Source organism: Mobula birostris, chromosome 6 (assembly GCF_030028105.1).
Source record: "Mobula birostris isolate sMobBir1 chromosome 6, sMobBir1.hap1, whole genome shotgun sequence".
Lineage (NCBI taxonomy): Eukaryota > Metazoa > Chordata > Chondrichthyes > Myliobatiformes > Myliobatidae > Mobula > Mobula birostris.
Genome location: NC_092375.1, coordinates 162,424,515 through 162,441,211, shown reverse-complemented (window position 1 = coordinate 162,441,211; position 16,697 = coordinate 162,424,515). Strand labels below are relative to the sequence as shown.

Here is a 16,697-nt window from a genome sequence, read left to right as displayed (position 1 = left end):
CTAAACAAAGACATTGCATGGACTTGTCAGCAAATACATTTACATAAGCGATGCCAAATTCCTCCTCAACTGGTGGGTGTTAGGCATGTGAATTTATAAGTTCTTTATCCACTAGTGAAGGTCTGATAATGGTAGGAAGGAGTGAGCAGGCTGCCATTCGACCTGACTCGAACCAGGAGAGATTCACACAAATGCCAGCATTGGGGGGCGTGGGAGGTGGTAGGATGGTGGGGGGTAATAATTAGTTATTTTTCAGCTCAACAGCATAATGTATGGTGCAGGATTTAAGTTAATCCCTGCACCAATCAGTACAGTGGATCTGCATTGAAACCCACTCTGTCAAGTATGAAAAAAAGAAAATGCTTCCTGAGTTCTGCTTATCAATAATTAACAGTGCATCAGCAAAGTCCAAGGGGAGCTTATATTGCACAGTTGAGTAGACTGCTAATAATATATAGTAGATGGATTGGTGCATTCAAATCCCTGAGCACAAAACCATTCAAGTCCAGCATCGCATTTTAAATTAGCCTGTGGATAAATGCCTGGCTACCAAGGAGTTGGGATAGTGTACAATTAGCTCATTGTTTTTGATGGTTTTCACAGAGGGAACTGTAGGATTGCAAGAGCAAAGGCTAACATACCCCTGGATGTGTAATGAGGGAGTTGCTGAGCACAGTACATGCAGCGTAGAGGACCTTCATTCGCTAACTGGGAGACTTCCAGACAGGCTGCTATTGTGTTCCTTTAAGGAGTGTGACGGTGGATAACAACAGTAGCTCATTTCTGCTTTCAGGATTGCCAGAGTCTCCTGTGCTTGAGAATGGAGTCAAACAGTCCAAAAAAGATTCAGTTTGCTGTGCCGTTATTTGAAAGTCATCTGGATCCCGAGGCAGCTGAACAGGTAATCCAATAAGCTAAACATTTCACAGTGTATTTGGATATTAAATGCACTGATTTAAAATTTGCTTTCATACATGTTGAGACAAGTCTAATATTAAATCATTGTTATTTTTCGCTCCACTATATTAAACAATGTAAGAGCTTTTTTTTATATAATTGAGGTACATCATAAAAGTTTGTGTGTAAATGAAAGAATTTGTTCTGTTTTGGTTGTTTTTTTTTTCAGATAAGAAGGCGAAGACCTACTCCAGCGTCACTGGTTATTCTTAATGAATCTTCACCAGGTATTGAAATTAATTTGATTTGAAAAAAATAATAGGTTTCGTATGGCAGTGCAACTGAATTAATCACAATGATTTTTCTAAAATATTACTGCATAAGTGCAATGAAGTAAGTTAATCACTTTCATTAATGCACCAAATGATTGTAGTATTGATGTTTTTTAAGTCTCTTTCTCTTTTGCTGAAATTGCTTGCAAACCTCTACTACCTAAATGCTACTTCACCTGATTAACATTGGAAACTGAACTACATTTTGTGGCTAGTTATCTCTGATCTGATAGCACTAATAAACAGAAACAGTCAATGCCAAAAATATGTACGTGAGGCACTAATGATAATTTTTGACCGGGGTAACGTGGTGTCCTTCCCATCTAGGTCAGTTTTAAGCCACCTCATTTAGCATGTACAGGGGCCAGGGAACCAGTGTGCATGGATCTACTTGATGAGTGGGCAGAAAGCAGAATGCTCTTGGCATTTGCGCAGCTGTTTCCCATATTTGTTATCGCATTTACCTTTGTACCCTGTCCTTGTGGATTGTAAACTGAACCTAAGATAACGAAATCTGGCTCTGTAAGATGGCAACAACTAATATTTGAAGTCTTTTCTGACACTGTGTACGTTTTAGTCATGAGTCACCGCGGTGAAGCAGTTAGCGCGACACTATTACAGCTCAGGGCGGCAGAGTTTGGAGTTCAATTCCCACATTGTCTGTAAGGAGTTTTCTCCAGGTGCTCTGGTTTCCCTCCACAGTCCAAAGACATACTGGTGAAGTAGGTTAATTGGTCATTGTAAATTATCCCATGATTTGGCTAGGGATTACTGGGTGGCACAGCTCGAAGGGCCTGAAGGGCCTATTCCACGTTGTACCTCAATAATAAAATGTAATATAAAGTACTTTTTGCCTTTGTGTTCTTTTATTAGGCATATGACAACTTCTATCCAATTTTATTAAACATCTATTTGTATGCTATTATTTCTCAGTCATGTCCTAATGTGGAGCAGTATGTGTAGATATATAAACACAGAGTTTGCTTGTTTGCTGAGGAAAAAGAGATATATCAGCACTTTTTTGATTGAATTCACTGAATATCATAAAGGTTTGTTCAGAAGTAAACTGAAACCTTCCGGAAGCAGGCAGTAGAGAAAGAATTCTCTTAGGAAATGAGTCATAAACTAAATCAGTGAAGGAGTCATAGGGCAGCGTTATGAGCTCTATAAAATGCAATATCAGTTTCCAGCACAATGTGTACAATAGGGTTCGAGTTTGCTTCTTTGAACTCAGTGAAGACCTTTTAGTATCACGTGAAGCCCATATTGATTCATTTAGATCAAATGGTCAGAGGAGTACAGGACTCTGTACAGAAGTCTTCAGGTTTCAGTGTAATTACGAGTGGTCTGCTGCTCTGTTTGAAATCCCTTACTGTTCAATGTCAATCTCTGGACAGTTGCTGCATATTGTTGGAGATGCTATAACGATTATCTTTTTATCGGTCTGCATTGCTAATTGCTGGAAAATATTAAATGGTTGATCTTCAGTGGTGCAGGTCACAGAACAAAATAAAATTCTTGTACATGTCAGTAGTTATTTAAGACCATAAATGGGAATAGAATTAGGCCATTTGCTCTGGCATTCAATCATGGCTAATTTTTTTTCTAACACTTTTGCCTTTCCTTGTAAACCTTAACCCCTTTACTAATCAAGAACCTATTATTCCTTGCTTTAAATAGACACAATGACTAGCCCTTCATAATCCTCTGTGGCAATGAGTTCCACATATTAACCACCCTCTGGCTGAAGAAATTCTTCCTCATCCCTGTTACAAAGAGACATGCCTTTATTCTGAAGCTGTTGCTTTGGATGCTACAGTCTCCTACTTTTGGAAATATCCTCCCCATGTCAAGACTATTTGTGTTGTTCATTTTCTAATTCCACTTGACTTTTTCTTTTTGTCCACAGTTTTCCTACTTTTGTGCCTCTGCATTTTTGTTTCCTTAATCTTTCCTTCTTAGTTACGATCTTCTTTACTGGCTTTCTTCTTCCCATCTCTCTTTGTTCCCTAATGCACTTTATGCAGGTACTATAAATTATTGAGTCTTTACCACTGCATGTTTTGAAGGTCAAATTAGTCAGCAAAATGAGAAATAGTATATACCTGATTGCAAATAGAACCAGAGGGCAAGTAACAAAAGCTGAAGAGGCATACTAACAGTGAAGGAAGTGAGCTCTGTACTGGCAAGGACAGAAGTCCTAGATGACTTGTGGATGGTTCTCCTGCTGACATTGTGGAGGATCTCTGTAATATGCTATACATTAATATTAAGATATGGATGGAAAGTGGAAATTTTCCTCAGCCTTTTGACTTCAGGCCGAAGTCTGGAGAAAACTTATTCAACGGCATCATTATTTCCAATGATTTTTACTCCCGATATATTTGTCATTGACTCTTCTGTTGGACCTGGCCTAATGTGAATAGATATATTCAGCTGAATCCCACTAACTTATGGCAGCACTCCTGAATGGTACTGCTGTCACGTAGTTGTTTAAACACACTTAGTATGGGACTTCCACCCATGCCCTGTGAAACGAGAAATTCTGGGATACCCAATGGATTTGAAGTGCTCAACCTGGGGCAGGGTCACAGAGGTGGTTTCTTCAAAGTAACATTGGGCATTCTCAGTCAGAATGGACACTGGGAGAGCAAAGTCTATTGATTCATCACTCTGCTTGTTTGGAAGCTTGTTTTTAAGAAAGTTAGTGTTTCAGATACTGTTTAATGTGAGTAGAGTTATGGAAGAAAAACAAATGGATAGAAGGGAAATTGACTTCCTTTAAAGATTATTTTCAGTAAAGCTAGTGTTCATGTTTGTCTCTCTGGAGGGTCCTTTACCTTAACCTTACTGCCCATTATGCCACTGGCATTTAGTGCAACAATGAAGGTCCTCCATCTCGGGCTGTGTTCAAGGCTTCCTTTATCTGTTCAGTAGTTTCCTCTCAGTTTTCACTACTGACAGTTATGCAAGTCCTGGGTGGAAACTGACAAATATCATCAGCACCAGATATAGGAGGATTTTTCATTGCTGTTTCTGAAACAACTTTGTTTGACTAGTCAGTGTTGTTAGCCCTGAGCTGAACCCACAAAACCTGAAGGACCAGTGGTCCACTCTTAATCTGGCCTCTAACCTTTGATCTGTTTGGCACGGGCGACCCTACCAAGAGCCAAAACATAAAGCTCTGACTCCAGCCAGCATAGCTCTCCAGATCATTGAGGCATGCAAGCCTACAAATCCTACAGTAAGGTTGTGGTCCTCTTTGAGGTTTGGATTGTATCTGGCCCCTTAAGTGTTGGAGGCATTGGAATCATGCAGCAAATGGTGTTTTCTGTCAGTGATGATGTAACCTTGGGTGCTATTTGCGTGTGGTTTGCATGTGTAAACAGTGCCTGTGTGCTTGGGCCATTCTGACACCTCAGAGCTCTGTTGGTTGTCGGATTTGGGGCAGCTGGGAGAGCTGCTACATGGCAGCTCCAGGAACCCGGATCTGGTCGTGACCTCTGCTGCTCTCCGCGCGGATTTTGCACTTCTTCCTGTGTTTTCCTGTGCGTGAGGGTTAGTGGGTTCACCGGACGTTATAAATTGCCTGGCCCTGTGAAAGTGTGTGGTAGAATGCAGAGGGAGCTGATGTGAATGAGAGGACACCTGGAGAAGGTTAGAGGACAGAAGAGACTGTAGATGCCGGAAACTGGAGATGTGGAGATGAACGGTGAAGTCTTTAAACTGCTTTACCTCCTTCCTGATAGCAACAAGAAGGTGGTATATCCTGGATGATGTAATTGGTGATCCTCTTGAAGATGTCCTTGATTGTGGGGAGGGCAATGTCCATGATAGAGCTGGTTGAAGGGACAACCCTCTGAAGCCTTTTGTGATCCAAACCTGGCGATGATGCAACCACTTAGAGCGCTCTCCACCATAAATCTATATAAATTATTTCCAGTCTCGGGTGATATACCAGATTTCCTCAAACTATTGAAGTAGAGCTTCTGCTATGTCTTCTTCACGACTGCATCGATGTGCTAGTGCCAGGATAGATCCCTCCAAGATGATGACACCGGGAACTTGAAGCTGCTCACCCTTACTACCAGTGACACCTCCATGAGGATTGGAGTGTGTTCACCCAAGTTCCCCTTCAATTCCTTGGTCTTTTGAAGTTGAGTGTAAGGTTGTTGTTGCTATACCACTCAAGCAGCTGATCTACCTAATTCCTGTACACCTCCTTGTTGCAATCTGAGACATTGCCAGCAACAGTGGTGTCATTTGCAAATACAGTATTTAGATGTATTTGAGCTGTGCTTTGCTTTACATGCACGAGTAGAGCAGAGGGCTAAGCATGTGATGCACCTGTGTTGATTGTCAACAAGAATGAGATGTTATTACTGATCTGCACTGACTGTGGTCCCTCGATGAGGAAACTGGAGGATCCAGTTGCAGAGAGAGGAACAGAAACTCAAGATTTGAAATGTGGTGATTAGCATGTGCCCCTACTATTGTAGCGGGTGTAACTTCTGTCCCTTCACCTCCTGGCACACCACCGTCTAGAAACCTAAACTAACTTTCCAAATGAAGCAGATGTTTTTCTCCGCCCTGGTTGGTGCCTGCAATGTACGTTGGTACAACCACGTGAGAACTGGGTGACTGTTTTGCAGAGCTCCTGCACGCTGACTGCAGCAACCTTCTGGGTTCATGTCATTTTCACTCTCGTTTTTACACCCACACTGCCCTACCTGCCCCTGTCTTCACCATGCCATTGGAGAGACCAAATGTAAATTAAAATTAACAACATCTTATTTACCCAGCTGACACTAACCCGGATGCATAACCCTAACTCTGATTGCCATCAGACCCCAGAATCACTCCGGAACTCCACCTATAACTTACCCTGACCCCAGCCACACAGGTGGGCAGAAACCAGTTCCCTAGGAACCCCAGTAGCATACTCCTGACCCTCACTTACATTGCCATCGCACCAAATTCTGGTGGCTGAGGATAGACCTCTGCTTTCTCCAAGTCCCATCTACACAATCCTGGTCCACCAGTTTCCACACCCCCCTGCCCCCACGACTGATCCCATACACTTGCGCCTTTGAACAATGTTAAACCCGACATACCACAATGCCAGAGACTCTTATACAACCCAATAAAAATCAAATAAACCATAAAGCTTAGACTCTAGTAAATGTGGGTCAAACTAGACGAGGGTAATGAAAGTGCGGACCAGATGAGAGTGGCAGTTTCTGGTGAGGCTGAATCTCCAGTGAAAAGAACAGCAAACATGAAGGATAGTTATCCCACTGCTGATAAATGTACACCTCGCCCAGTGGTATGTACATAGAATTTTCCAGTCTCAGATGATTCATACCTCCAATGTCCTTCTCCCATATTCACTCACCCTTCCCACCTAGATTTCTTTATTCTTTGGTCACTTTTCCCATTCCCTCCCTCTACTGGGGTGGATCAATCTGCCCATCATCCCTCCCCATCTGGTTCCACTATTACCAATCGGCTTCTATCCCCTCCACCCTCCAATGCTGCTGTAGAAAATGACTATTATTTAACTAGTTCGAGTGGATTAGTGCTAACTAGGTGAAGCGTCATTTCTGTTCTCTGTAGCTCCATAACATATTTGGCAACTGTCCACCAGGAGTGGAACCTGGTGTTGTCTTCTGCTGCGGTTGCCCACTCACTTTGAGGTTCAACATGTTATGCATTCTGAAATGCTCTTCTGCACACCACTATTGTAACGCATGGTTATTTGAGTTACTGTTGGCTTGCTGTCAGCTCGAACCAGTTGGGCCATTCTGCTCTGAGCTCTCTCATTAACAATGTGTTTTCGCCCACAGAACTGCCACTCACTGGATGAGTTTTGTGGAGTTTTTTTTGCATCATTCTCCGTAAATGCTAGAAATTGTTGTGCATGATAATCCCAGGAGATCGTCATTTCCTGAGATACTCTAACCACCCTGACTGGCACCAACAATCATTCCATGGTCAAAGTCCCTTAGATCACATTACTTCTGATGATTGCTCTGAACAACAACTAAAGTTCTTGACCATGTCTGCATGCTTTTATGCATTGACTTGCTGCCACATGATTGTCTGATTAGATATTTGCCTTAACAAGCAGGAGTACCTAACAAAGTGGCCACTGAGTGCAGATAGAAGGCAGGAAAACTGGAGTAGTAAAGGAACATATGAGAGAGAATCGAGAAATAGGTTTGAGTCTTGGGTTTGATGGGAATGCATTGATAATAGGGATAGACTAATTGGGCTGAAAGTACTCGTTTGATGTTGTAAAAGATTTCTAAAGTGTGCTCTGTATTCAAGATTTTTACATAGATTTGCCCAATAAACCACCAGTAGCAAAGCTTTGCTTACTGTCTTTAATTGGGTAAACAAATGCACAAAATAACAAGATGGATTGGTGGGGATTATTAAAAATTTGCGGATTTTTTAGAGGAAACCTATGACATATGAATAACATAAAAACAACAGCTCATTCTCTTCTTAAGGCCCCCCGTTCCCTTTAACTTGTATTGCTTTGTTGATTTTGCATTGATCCAAGTTCTTGCTTTCTCTTTTGCCGCTGTACGTTATGCTATTTTGTGTAAATATAGTCAACATTGCGACTTCCACCCAGCCTGTCCTTCCTGAAATGGGCTCTTATATCCCAACCTCCAATCTCCACCATCCTCCCTGGAGAGATTCTGGTTCAGGGCCTGCTGCACAGCTCAATTGCAACCCTTCTAACACTGAGATTCTCTTTCCATTCTCCTTTCAACCCCTGGCCTTTGCATATTACATCAGATCTCAGGTAACATGTTGCAGCAGAGCCTATGGATGCCACTCAGTCTTCTAATGTAAACGATTATATAGGAACAGCGAGACACGTACCTTTATTTGATTTGCAAAGTATATTGAATTTTATTTTCTCGGGTAGATTTTGATTGAAACTGACAAGCAAAGATAAGTGCCCGTGAAATTGTCAAGCACTTGACTTTGCCTGTTACTTTGGCTTTGTGAAGCTGCAGTTAAGCACTTAGAAACCAGGACAACTGTTCAAACTGTAGTGTTGCCTACTGCTTAATTTTTGTAAAGCGAGCTAATGAGTCATAAAGACCAGATTTGTTCTTTGGCCTTTACTGAACTAACAATGGCCAGGATGTACTAAATCTGGATGTTGCACTTCTGAGCTATAGGAAGAAAAATATAGTACAAACTGATTGCACAGATGAACACGTTTAACCCTTAATATGGATGTTGATTCAATGCGATTAAATCCATTACTCTGAAATTCTGTTGTAACCTAATAACTTTTCCTTTATTCCAGCTTCTTCTATGAAAGCTGCTGTAGATCTTCTTCCAATACCTTCCATTAACAGAAAACATAGAAATATAGAGATTGACAGCATATTACAGGCCCTTCAGCCCACAATGTTGTGCTGACCAAGTAACCTACTCCAGAAGCTGCCTAGAATTTCCTTACTGCATACCCCTCTATTTTTCTACGCTCCATGTACCTATCTAAGAGTCTTCTAAAAGACCCTAAAATCTCCAGATTTACAAGGTTCTAAATCCCAGTATTCCAGTATTCCAGATCCCAATAAACCGCTATCTCCTAATTCTATCTCTGCTTTCCCATCAAGGATCTTGATTTTACTAAACATTTGGAAATCACTTCTCTCTATTTATATTACCTGACTCAATGCTGACCATCCCAGATTAAATTATAAGTATTGTCTAACATTGAAATTTCACAGCTTCAGCATGGCTCAAAATTGTTTACAGTTGAATTTGTGCTCTTTGAAGTGCAAATGCTGATGTGATAATGGAAGAGCAGCAGTCAGCTAGCACCCTGTAAGCGTGCACAGCCTGCATTGTGAAAATGACTTATTTTGCTTTATGTTGGAGAATAACTTGTCTTCACTTGTCTCCTCTTTGACATTGCACCTTGGAAACTTTACATTCACACAATTGGGTGGATGGGGCTCCAGTACGAATCTTCTTGAAAGGCAGCACTGAAGGCAGAGGACCACTCCTTCATTATGACACAGACTCAGCTTCAATGTGCGTGCTCAAGTTTCTGGAGTGCCACTTGAACTTAACATAGAATAAAGAACATTCTCTGATATTAAATGGAACTATTGAACTCTATTGACCTATTGAACTACATTGAACTATTGAACAGTGCAGCACACAGGCCCTGAGGCTCATGATGTTGTGCTGACCTATATAAATGTAGTCCCATGATCTACCTAACTTGCCTCTACCACCACCACAGACAGTGTGCTCCAGGCACTTACCAATCATTGTGTTTTAAAAAAAACAATTATCTCTGACGTCTGTCCTGAACATTCCTCCACTCACCTTAAATGGATATCATCTGATTTTCGCTATTGCCACCCTGGGCAAAAGGCACTGGCTGTCCACCCTCCCTATGTCTTTTATAATCATATACACTTCTATCAAGTTACCTCTCATCCTCCTTCACTCCGAAGGAAAAAACCCTAGCTCACTGAACCTTTCCACGTAAGACATGTTCTTTAAATCTAGGTAGCATTCTAATAAATCACCTCTGCACCCCCTCTAAAGCTTCCACATCCTTCCTATAATGAGGGAACCATAAATGAACACAACATTTCAAGTGTGGTCTAACCAGAGTTTAATAAAGATGCAACATTACCTCTTGGCTCTTGAACTCAGTCCTTAACTAAAGACGGCCAACATGCCTTACACCTTCTTAACCACTTTATCAACTTGTGCAGCAACTTTGACAGATCGAAGGACATTGACTGCCCCCCCCCATTCCTCCACACTGCTGAGAATCTTGAAGTTTGATCTTCCAGAGTATATCACTTCATACTTTTCTGGATTGAACTCCATCTGCCACTTCTCAGCCCAGCTCTGCATCCTGTCCAGGGTTGATTTAGACAAGAGGTTAAAAAGTGAACCAAAGCTGACATTAAAGGTTCATAGTAAAAGGCAAGATCTTTGGGAGTACAGATGGTTGGACCTTGTGGTGCAGTGAATAGCTCCCTGAAAGTCGATAAGGTGATAAAGAAGGCAGATGACTTGCTCGCCCTCATTATTTGTGACATTGAGTATAAAAATTGGCAAGTTATATTGCAGCTGTACAAAACCTTGGCTTGGTGTTCGGAGTATTGTGAGTAGTTCTGTTAGTTGCATTACAGGAAGTATGTGGAGGTTATGGAGAAGATGCAGAAGAGGTTCACCACTATGTCACCTGGATTGGAGAGTATTAGCTGCAGGAAGAGCTTGGACAAACTTTGATTGTTTTCTCTGTAACATCAGAGGATGAGGGGCAGCTTGGTAGAAGTATATAACATGATGAAAGTCATAGGTGGGGATTGACGATCAATGCCAATTTCTAGAGACCAGAGGTTTAAGGGATATTTATGATCCAATTTTATTTTACAGAGAGTGCTAGATGCCTAGATTGAGATGCCAAAGGAGTTGGTGGAAGCAGATACAATAACAATGATTAATGGACATGCGCATAGTGGGATAAGGACCATGTGCAGGCAGATAGGGTTATTTAAATTGGTACCATTTTTGGCGTGGACATGTTAGGCCAAAAGGTCTTTTCCTGCATCATACCATACCATGTTTTTTGCTCAAAAATTTCTCGAAAGTACCTGAGAACTTCTGCCACTCATGACCTGAATATTTCAACCCTGTATAGTCTATTTATAGTAATTAGGGATTTGCTTTAATTTCTACATTTCTTTTCTCTAAGCCAAAGAAGGTGGATTTTTGTGGGCTATGGAAAAATAGAATCTCTCAACAAAAAGATCCTTTTACATTTAAAAAAAAAGTAAAATCTAATTAAGATGTCTTGGCAAATTGAGCTATCTTGATATATAACAGGAAATGAAGTGACCTAGCTGCTTTGATCAACAATGTCATAAATATATTCTACTTGAATGTGTCCCTAGATATATAAAATACTTGAATGTTACTCTGTATAGTCCACTAGATTTTCATGCATTAGATCCAAACATATTAAAATTGATTGTTTAAATAATTTAAAATAGTACATTTTAAAATGCCAATTATGCTAAATAATGGCATGGTAGAAAGTACACAAATACTCATTTAGAACTTCTGATCAATGTTATAATATCAAAATCTGTTTTTAGATGTTGTGCATCTTTGCGAATGAAATTAATTAAATTTACGCTATTCAGATTAGTTCTGTTTTTCTACTCCTCTCTACAGTCACTATTCGTATAATCTAACACAAGTATAAGTTCATAACCTTGCACTTCCCACGTTTGCTGTACTTACTTCAAGGAAGCACCTCCAACAGTGGAACTTTACAAAACCCATAAAAGTAAGTAATTTGAGAAATGATACAATGAGCTTTTAGACTTTGTCAGTAAAATGAGTTCTGGATTATACCTGACCTGGCTGTATTTGACATTGAAATCAGATTCAAAGTGCTCCTTGACAAATGTATTTTTCTTCATCTTGAGCAAACATTTCTTAAAAAGCTTGGTGACGAGCTTCCGTTTCATCTGGCAAACAAGTGTCTATCTGAATAAATTGTAACTAATGGAGAATTTAATAAATCACCAATCTATTTACACTGTTTTATAACCTCAGTGGAATGTGCAGTAAAACTGTAAAGGTTATATTTTAAAAGAATTGGAATGAGAGAGAGTTGTTCAACTCCCTTGGAAGACTGCCAGTGTAATATCATGAAAGGAAGAAGGGAGGCAACAAGTAGGTAACTATAGACCAGTTAGCTTAAAGCCCTTATTGGAAAATTGTTGAATGAACTATTAAGGAGGTAACAGCAGAACATTTGGAAAATCATTCTCTGATCTAATGGTGGAGCAGAGTTAATGACACTAATGGTCTTATCTGAGGTATCATAATAGCCCATTCTTTTTCTTTTTTTGTCTTTAGTTTAGTTTAGTTTTCTTCTAGTTGGTTTAGATTTTTTTTCTTTTGGGGTATAATTGTTTTTCTCTTTTTTCATGATATTTTTATATTTTCACTTTATATTTTCCTATATTATATTTGTACTTTTTGAGATTTTGTGAGGCTCATTAATCATGTGTCAATTGAGATTATACTTGTATAAACTATTTACCACTAATGTAATCCCAATTGCTCTGCATCTATTTTCTGTGATGATTATGATGCTGAAATTAATAAAAAGATTGAAAAAGAAAAAAAAGATCTAATGGAGTCTGCATTACTTCATGGAGAGGACATCATGGCTGAAAAGGTTATTAGACATTTGAAGAAGGGGATAGAGGGGTATTGGTAGAAGTAAAGTAGTTAAATTTGTAAAAGAAATTGAAGGAGATGATAAAAATTAGTATAGATAAAGAATTGTCTAACCTGCTGGAAGCAGCAAGGAGACATAAAGGTTTCATTCTCACATTGGTAGACTGTAGCTAGTGGGGTATATCAGGAACCATAACTATTTGCAATATGCCGTATAGTCATTATTTAGCTATATTTGTGGACGATAGAAGCAGGTGGGAATGCAAACTGTGAGGAAGATACACGTACACTGATAAGTTAACGTGTGGGCAAAGAAGTTGGAAAATGGATTGCAGTGTGGGAAAATGTCAAGTTGTTCATAATGAAATGAAGAATGATAAAAAGCAAAATATTTAAATAGCGAAAACCCGCAGAAATCTGCAGCTCAAAGGAATTAGAGGTCCTTGCACCAAAAACACAGAAAAGTGCCATATACGTAGGTGTGACTGTTAATTAGGAGCACTAATGGAATGATTTTTTTATTTCAAGGGGTTTGGAATATCAAAAAAGGTAACTCTTACAAAATAGGCAACTGTGAGGTCTTATCTAGAACACTGTATGCTCTTTTCATCTCCTTGTCAGAGGAAGTTTATAAGGTAACTGCTGGGAGGATGTTTTCCTTATGTAGGGTGGGGGAGGAGGAAGTGTTCCCAGTCTCTGAGCAAAAGGCAGATCTCAGAATAGGGAACTTCAGTTCCAGAGTTTAAGACTGAGGTGAGGATAAATTTCTTCTTTGAAATAGTTTGCCTACAGTACCATAGGGATTGGATTCTTGTCTATATTCAAATTTGAGATAACTTTTTTAGTAAAAGAATTGATAGGATATGGGGAATGTGGATAAGGAAACTGAGGTCAAGGATGGTCTTTGTTGAATGGTGATGCAGGCTCAAGGGGCCAAATAGAGGCTCTTGTTCCTGCTTCTTATGGTTATTTCTACCCAGCTGCTGAAATGTTTATATTTAGAATGTGCCTCTCTGAGCAGTAATGGTAGCATGCCTCTCATTTATGGCTTTCAAAGCAGAAACCATTTTGTATATTCTCACTGATTCAGCATTTTTAATGCCAGATTGTAATTGATTTGAGTGGCTAATAATTTGAAATACAAAGGAACTATCTGAAATATGTTTGTTAACCGGTTTTAATCATATTTGCCTGCTCCAGCACATGACTTGAATTTTCTTTCCGATTTGGAAGTTTGGACTGTTCCTGATCTACTTTTATCATTCCCTAACTCTCACCCCGCCCTTTATCACATGAATGTTTCACACTCATCACAGAAGCCAGTGGCTCTCTGTTGTGGCTCAGTTCTTTTGGCATTGGCAGCCTCTAAATCTGTTCTAATTATTTGTGACTGAATCTCGACTTGTGAATGTAATGGACAATTTAGCTGTTGCAACCAAAAAGGCAGGTCAGTCCTCTCTTTCACAAAGTAAGGATTGCTGTGCAGAATTTTGGAGCTGACAGGGCGACTGATATTTTTTTCGCCTTGACCTTGACCATTCAAGATGAATTAATGCAGCAAATACCAGGATCAAATACCAGCAAATACTGGATACCTTCACTGACAAATGATCTTTTATTTGACTTGGTTATTCATTGTCACATAGTAATGATACCTATATTCTTGCTCAATGACCTCTAATTACTTATTGCAGAACTTTCTAGATCTGATCTAGTCCTTTAACACATGAAATTACATGTGGCTTTTTTTAAGTTTTACTGGCATCATCTCTTTTGTGTTTTAATGAATTCCACACCACAATGGCATGGACATTTGTACCATTTCTGGCTGTATATCTTACTTCTTCACATGCTGTCTCTGCTGTTCTAACTTTTAGATCACTGATCTACTGAGAGAAACTTGTGTTTTGTTTTTATAACGTGATAAACTGTGTGAAAATTGCTGAGCAGTTGTTTGGAGTAGAGATGCAAAGTAGGTCCTATTCCCATTTGCCTGGGCTTTTTAGGTAGCCGGTTGCTTGTTGTCAGGCTGGAATGTAGGATGAGTTATTCTGAATGGAATTAAAAACTAAAAAGCCGATCACTGTCTTCGGGTGGGGGGAAGGCACATGATCCTGTGCACATCAACAGTGCTGAGGTGGCGAGATTTGAGAGCTTCAAGTTCCTTGGTGTGAACATCACAAATAACCTGTCCTGGGCCAACCATTTTGATGCTATAGTCAAGAAAGGTCACCAATGCCTCTACTTCCCTGGGCAGCTAAAGAAATTTAGCATACTTCTATTGACTATTACCAATTTTTATTGATTCACCTTAGAAAACATTCTGTCTGGATGCATGACAGCTTGGTAAGCAACTGCTCTGCACATTACCGCAATGAATTGCAGCTCAGCGCATCACAGGAACCAACCTCTCCTTTATGAATTCTGTCTATATTTCACCCTTCCTCGGTAAGACAGGCAGCAGAATCAAAGACACCCCCCACCCCCACCACCCTGGACATTCTCTCGTCTTCCTTCTTCCATCAGGCAGAAGACACAAAAGCCTGAAAGCACGTACCACCAGGGTCAAGGACAGCTCCTATTCAGCTGTTATCTGACGTTTGAACGGATCTTTTGTAAGATAATCTCAACTCTTCGCCTCACAATCAACCTCATTATGACCTTGCATTTTATCATTTACCTACGCTGTATTTCTTGTTCCGTTTACACTCTATTCTGCTTTATTATTGTTTTACCTTATCCTAGCTCAATACACTGTGTATTGATTTGATTTGTATAAACAGTATGCAAGACAAGATTTTTACTGTATCTTGGTACCTGTGACAATAATAAACCAGTACCAATACCAGTTCCTCCAGGCCAATTGCTTACTTGCAGAGTTGAGCTTTCTGCCTATTATAAGCAGAACAATATTAGTCTGTTAATGCCAGTGTGAAAGGAATATTGTCCGTCAGATTAATTTACCCTAACTTGAAACAGGATATACAGTAATGTAATTGAGAGCACTTGTAATGATTTAACTGTTCAGGCTTGAAGTTAAAGCAGCATAGCAGAAAGAAACACTTCAATGGAAGCGAACTGTAAGACTTATGATCCTTAAATTAAAACTTAGCAGGAGCTACACTTCCAAATCTGTTGTGCTGGCAGCGGTCATTAACTAAATAGGATTGTTTTAGAGATTAAGGGATATTTTAAAATATTCTTTTAATTGCTTGAAGAGTTTGCAAAATGCTACCCTGTCCAAATGAATTCATGGGTCACTGAGATTCATTTTTGTTACCCATGGTAGAAATTTTGGAAAAAATACAATTCTCACTTCCTGCAGTGGATAGAATCAGCTTTTTATTCTTTTGTAAGATACTTACAGTGCATTCTGGTTAATTGGGACACAATGGGACTAGTACATTTTAGCACAATTAAGTGGCTGCTCCAATTAGCCAAGCTTACATGGAAATAGTTAAGCAGTATAAAAAGGTCAAACTACCATTTAACTGAGTAACAATTTGTGTATTTAAATGAAATACAGAACAAATTGGAACACTACCAATGCTATTACGGTACTATAAAACTGTGTATTAATTCCTGGTAGTTATTGATGGAGGAATTCATCTGCCATGTTCTTACATGAAAGCCCATGAATACAGCCAAATGAGACAGCATTACTCTGGGGCCAAGGCGCGAAACACATGAATGCCAACAGTCGCACATAAAGATATTAGTAAGATACAACCACACAAAAATAAAATTGTCCAGGCCCAAGCTATGAAAGCCACAGAAATCTGCAGTTGACCAGAATATAGCCTGTCTTCTGCCTAGCGAACACTTGGCGGGAAGCATTGACGCAAGCCTGGATTCTGTGCTTCACTACATTGGCCCCAGTGGAGTGCACCAGCTCTGATATCTCTCTCCTGGCGGCTGTAAGCAGGCAGTGCCTCGCCTTGAGGTCTAGTCCTCGCTACGACCAGGTCTACGGAGCTTCCCTGCTGTCCCACCCTGCTCTCTGCCAATAAATTTGTGAATCGAACTTGCAGCATTCCACATTTGCAAAATCATCACAGGCACCTAATAGACTGTCTTCATACAATGCATTAGATGATTGCATCTTCTAAATCTTCATTTTTCATTGGAACATCCAAGATGATTGTCGATATCTTCGTAATTCCTAACTTGTTGGAGTAGTGAAGTCATTTCCTTTCACTCCTGGCT

General features: G+C 39.9%; 1 protein-coding gene across 6 annotated transcripts in view; it reads left to right on the top strand.

Annotated features, from left to right (window-relative positions):
* Positions 1-437: 437 nt before the first annotated feature.
* The window catches only part of ppp1r1c (protein phosphatase 1, regulatory (inhibitor) subunit 1C), a 97,647-nt gene continuing 81,387 nt past the window's right edge, over positions 438-16,697 (top strand). Inside the window, exons 1-2 of one of the 6 annotated variants that reach the window (XM_072261747.1) lie at positions 438-901; positions 1,127-1,184. In XM_072261747.1, the coding sequence (XP_072117848.1) occupies positions 821-901; positions 1,127-1,184 (139 nt within the window). In that variant the 5' untranslated portion in view covers positions 438-820. Of the gene's footprint in view, positions 902-1,126; positions 1,185-11,894; positions 11,979-16,697 lie in introns of those variants that run through there. The other 5 variants (XM_072261748.1, XM_072261752.1, XM_072261749.1 and 2 more) reach the window with 5 other exon arrangements.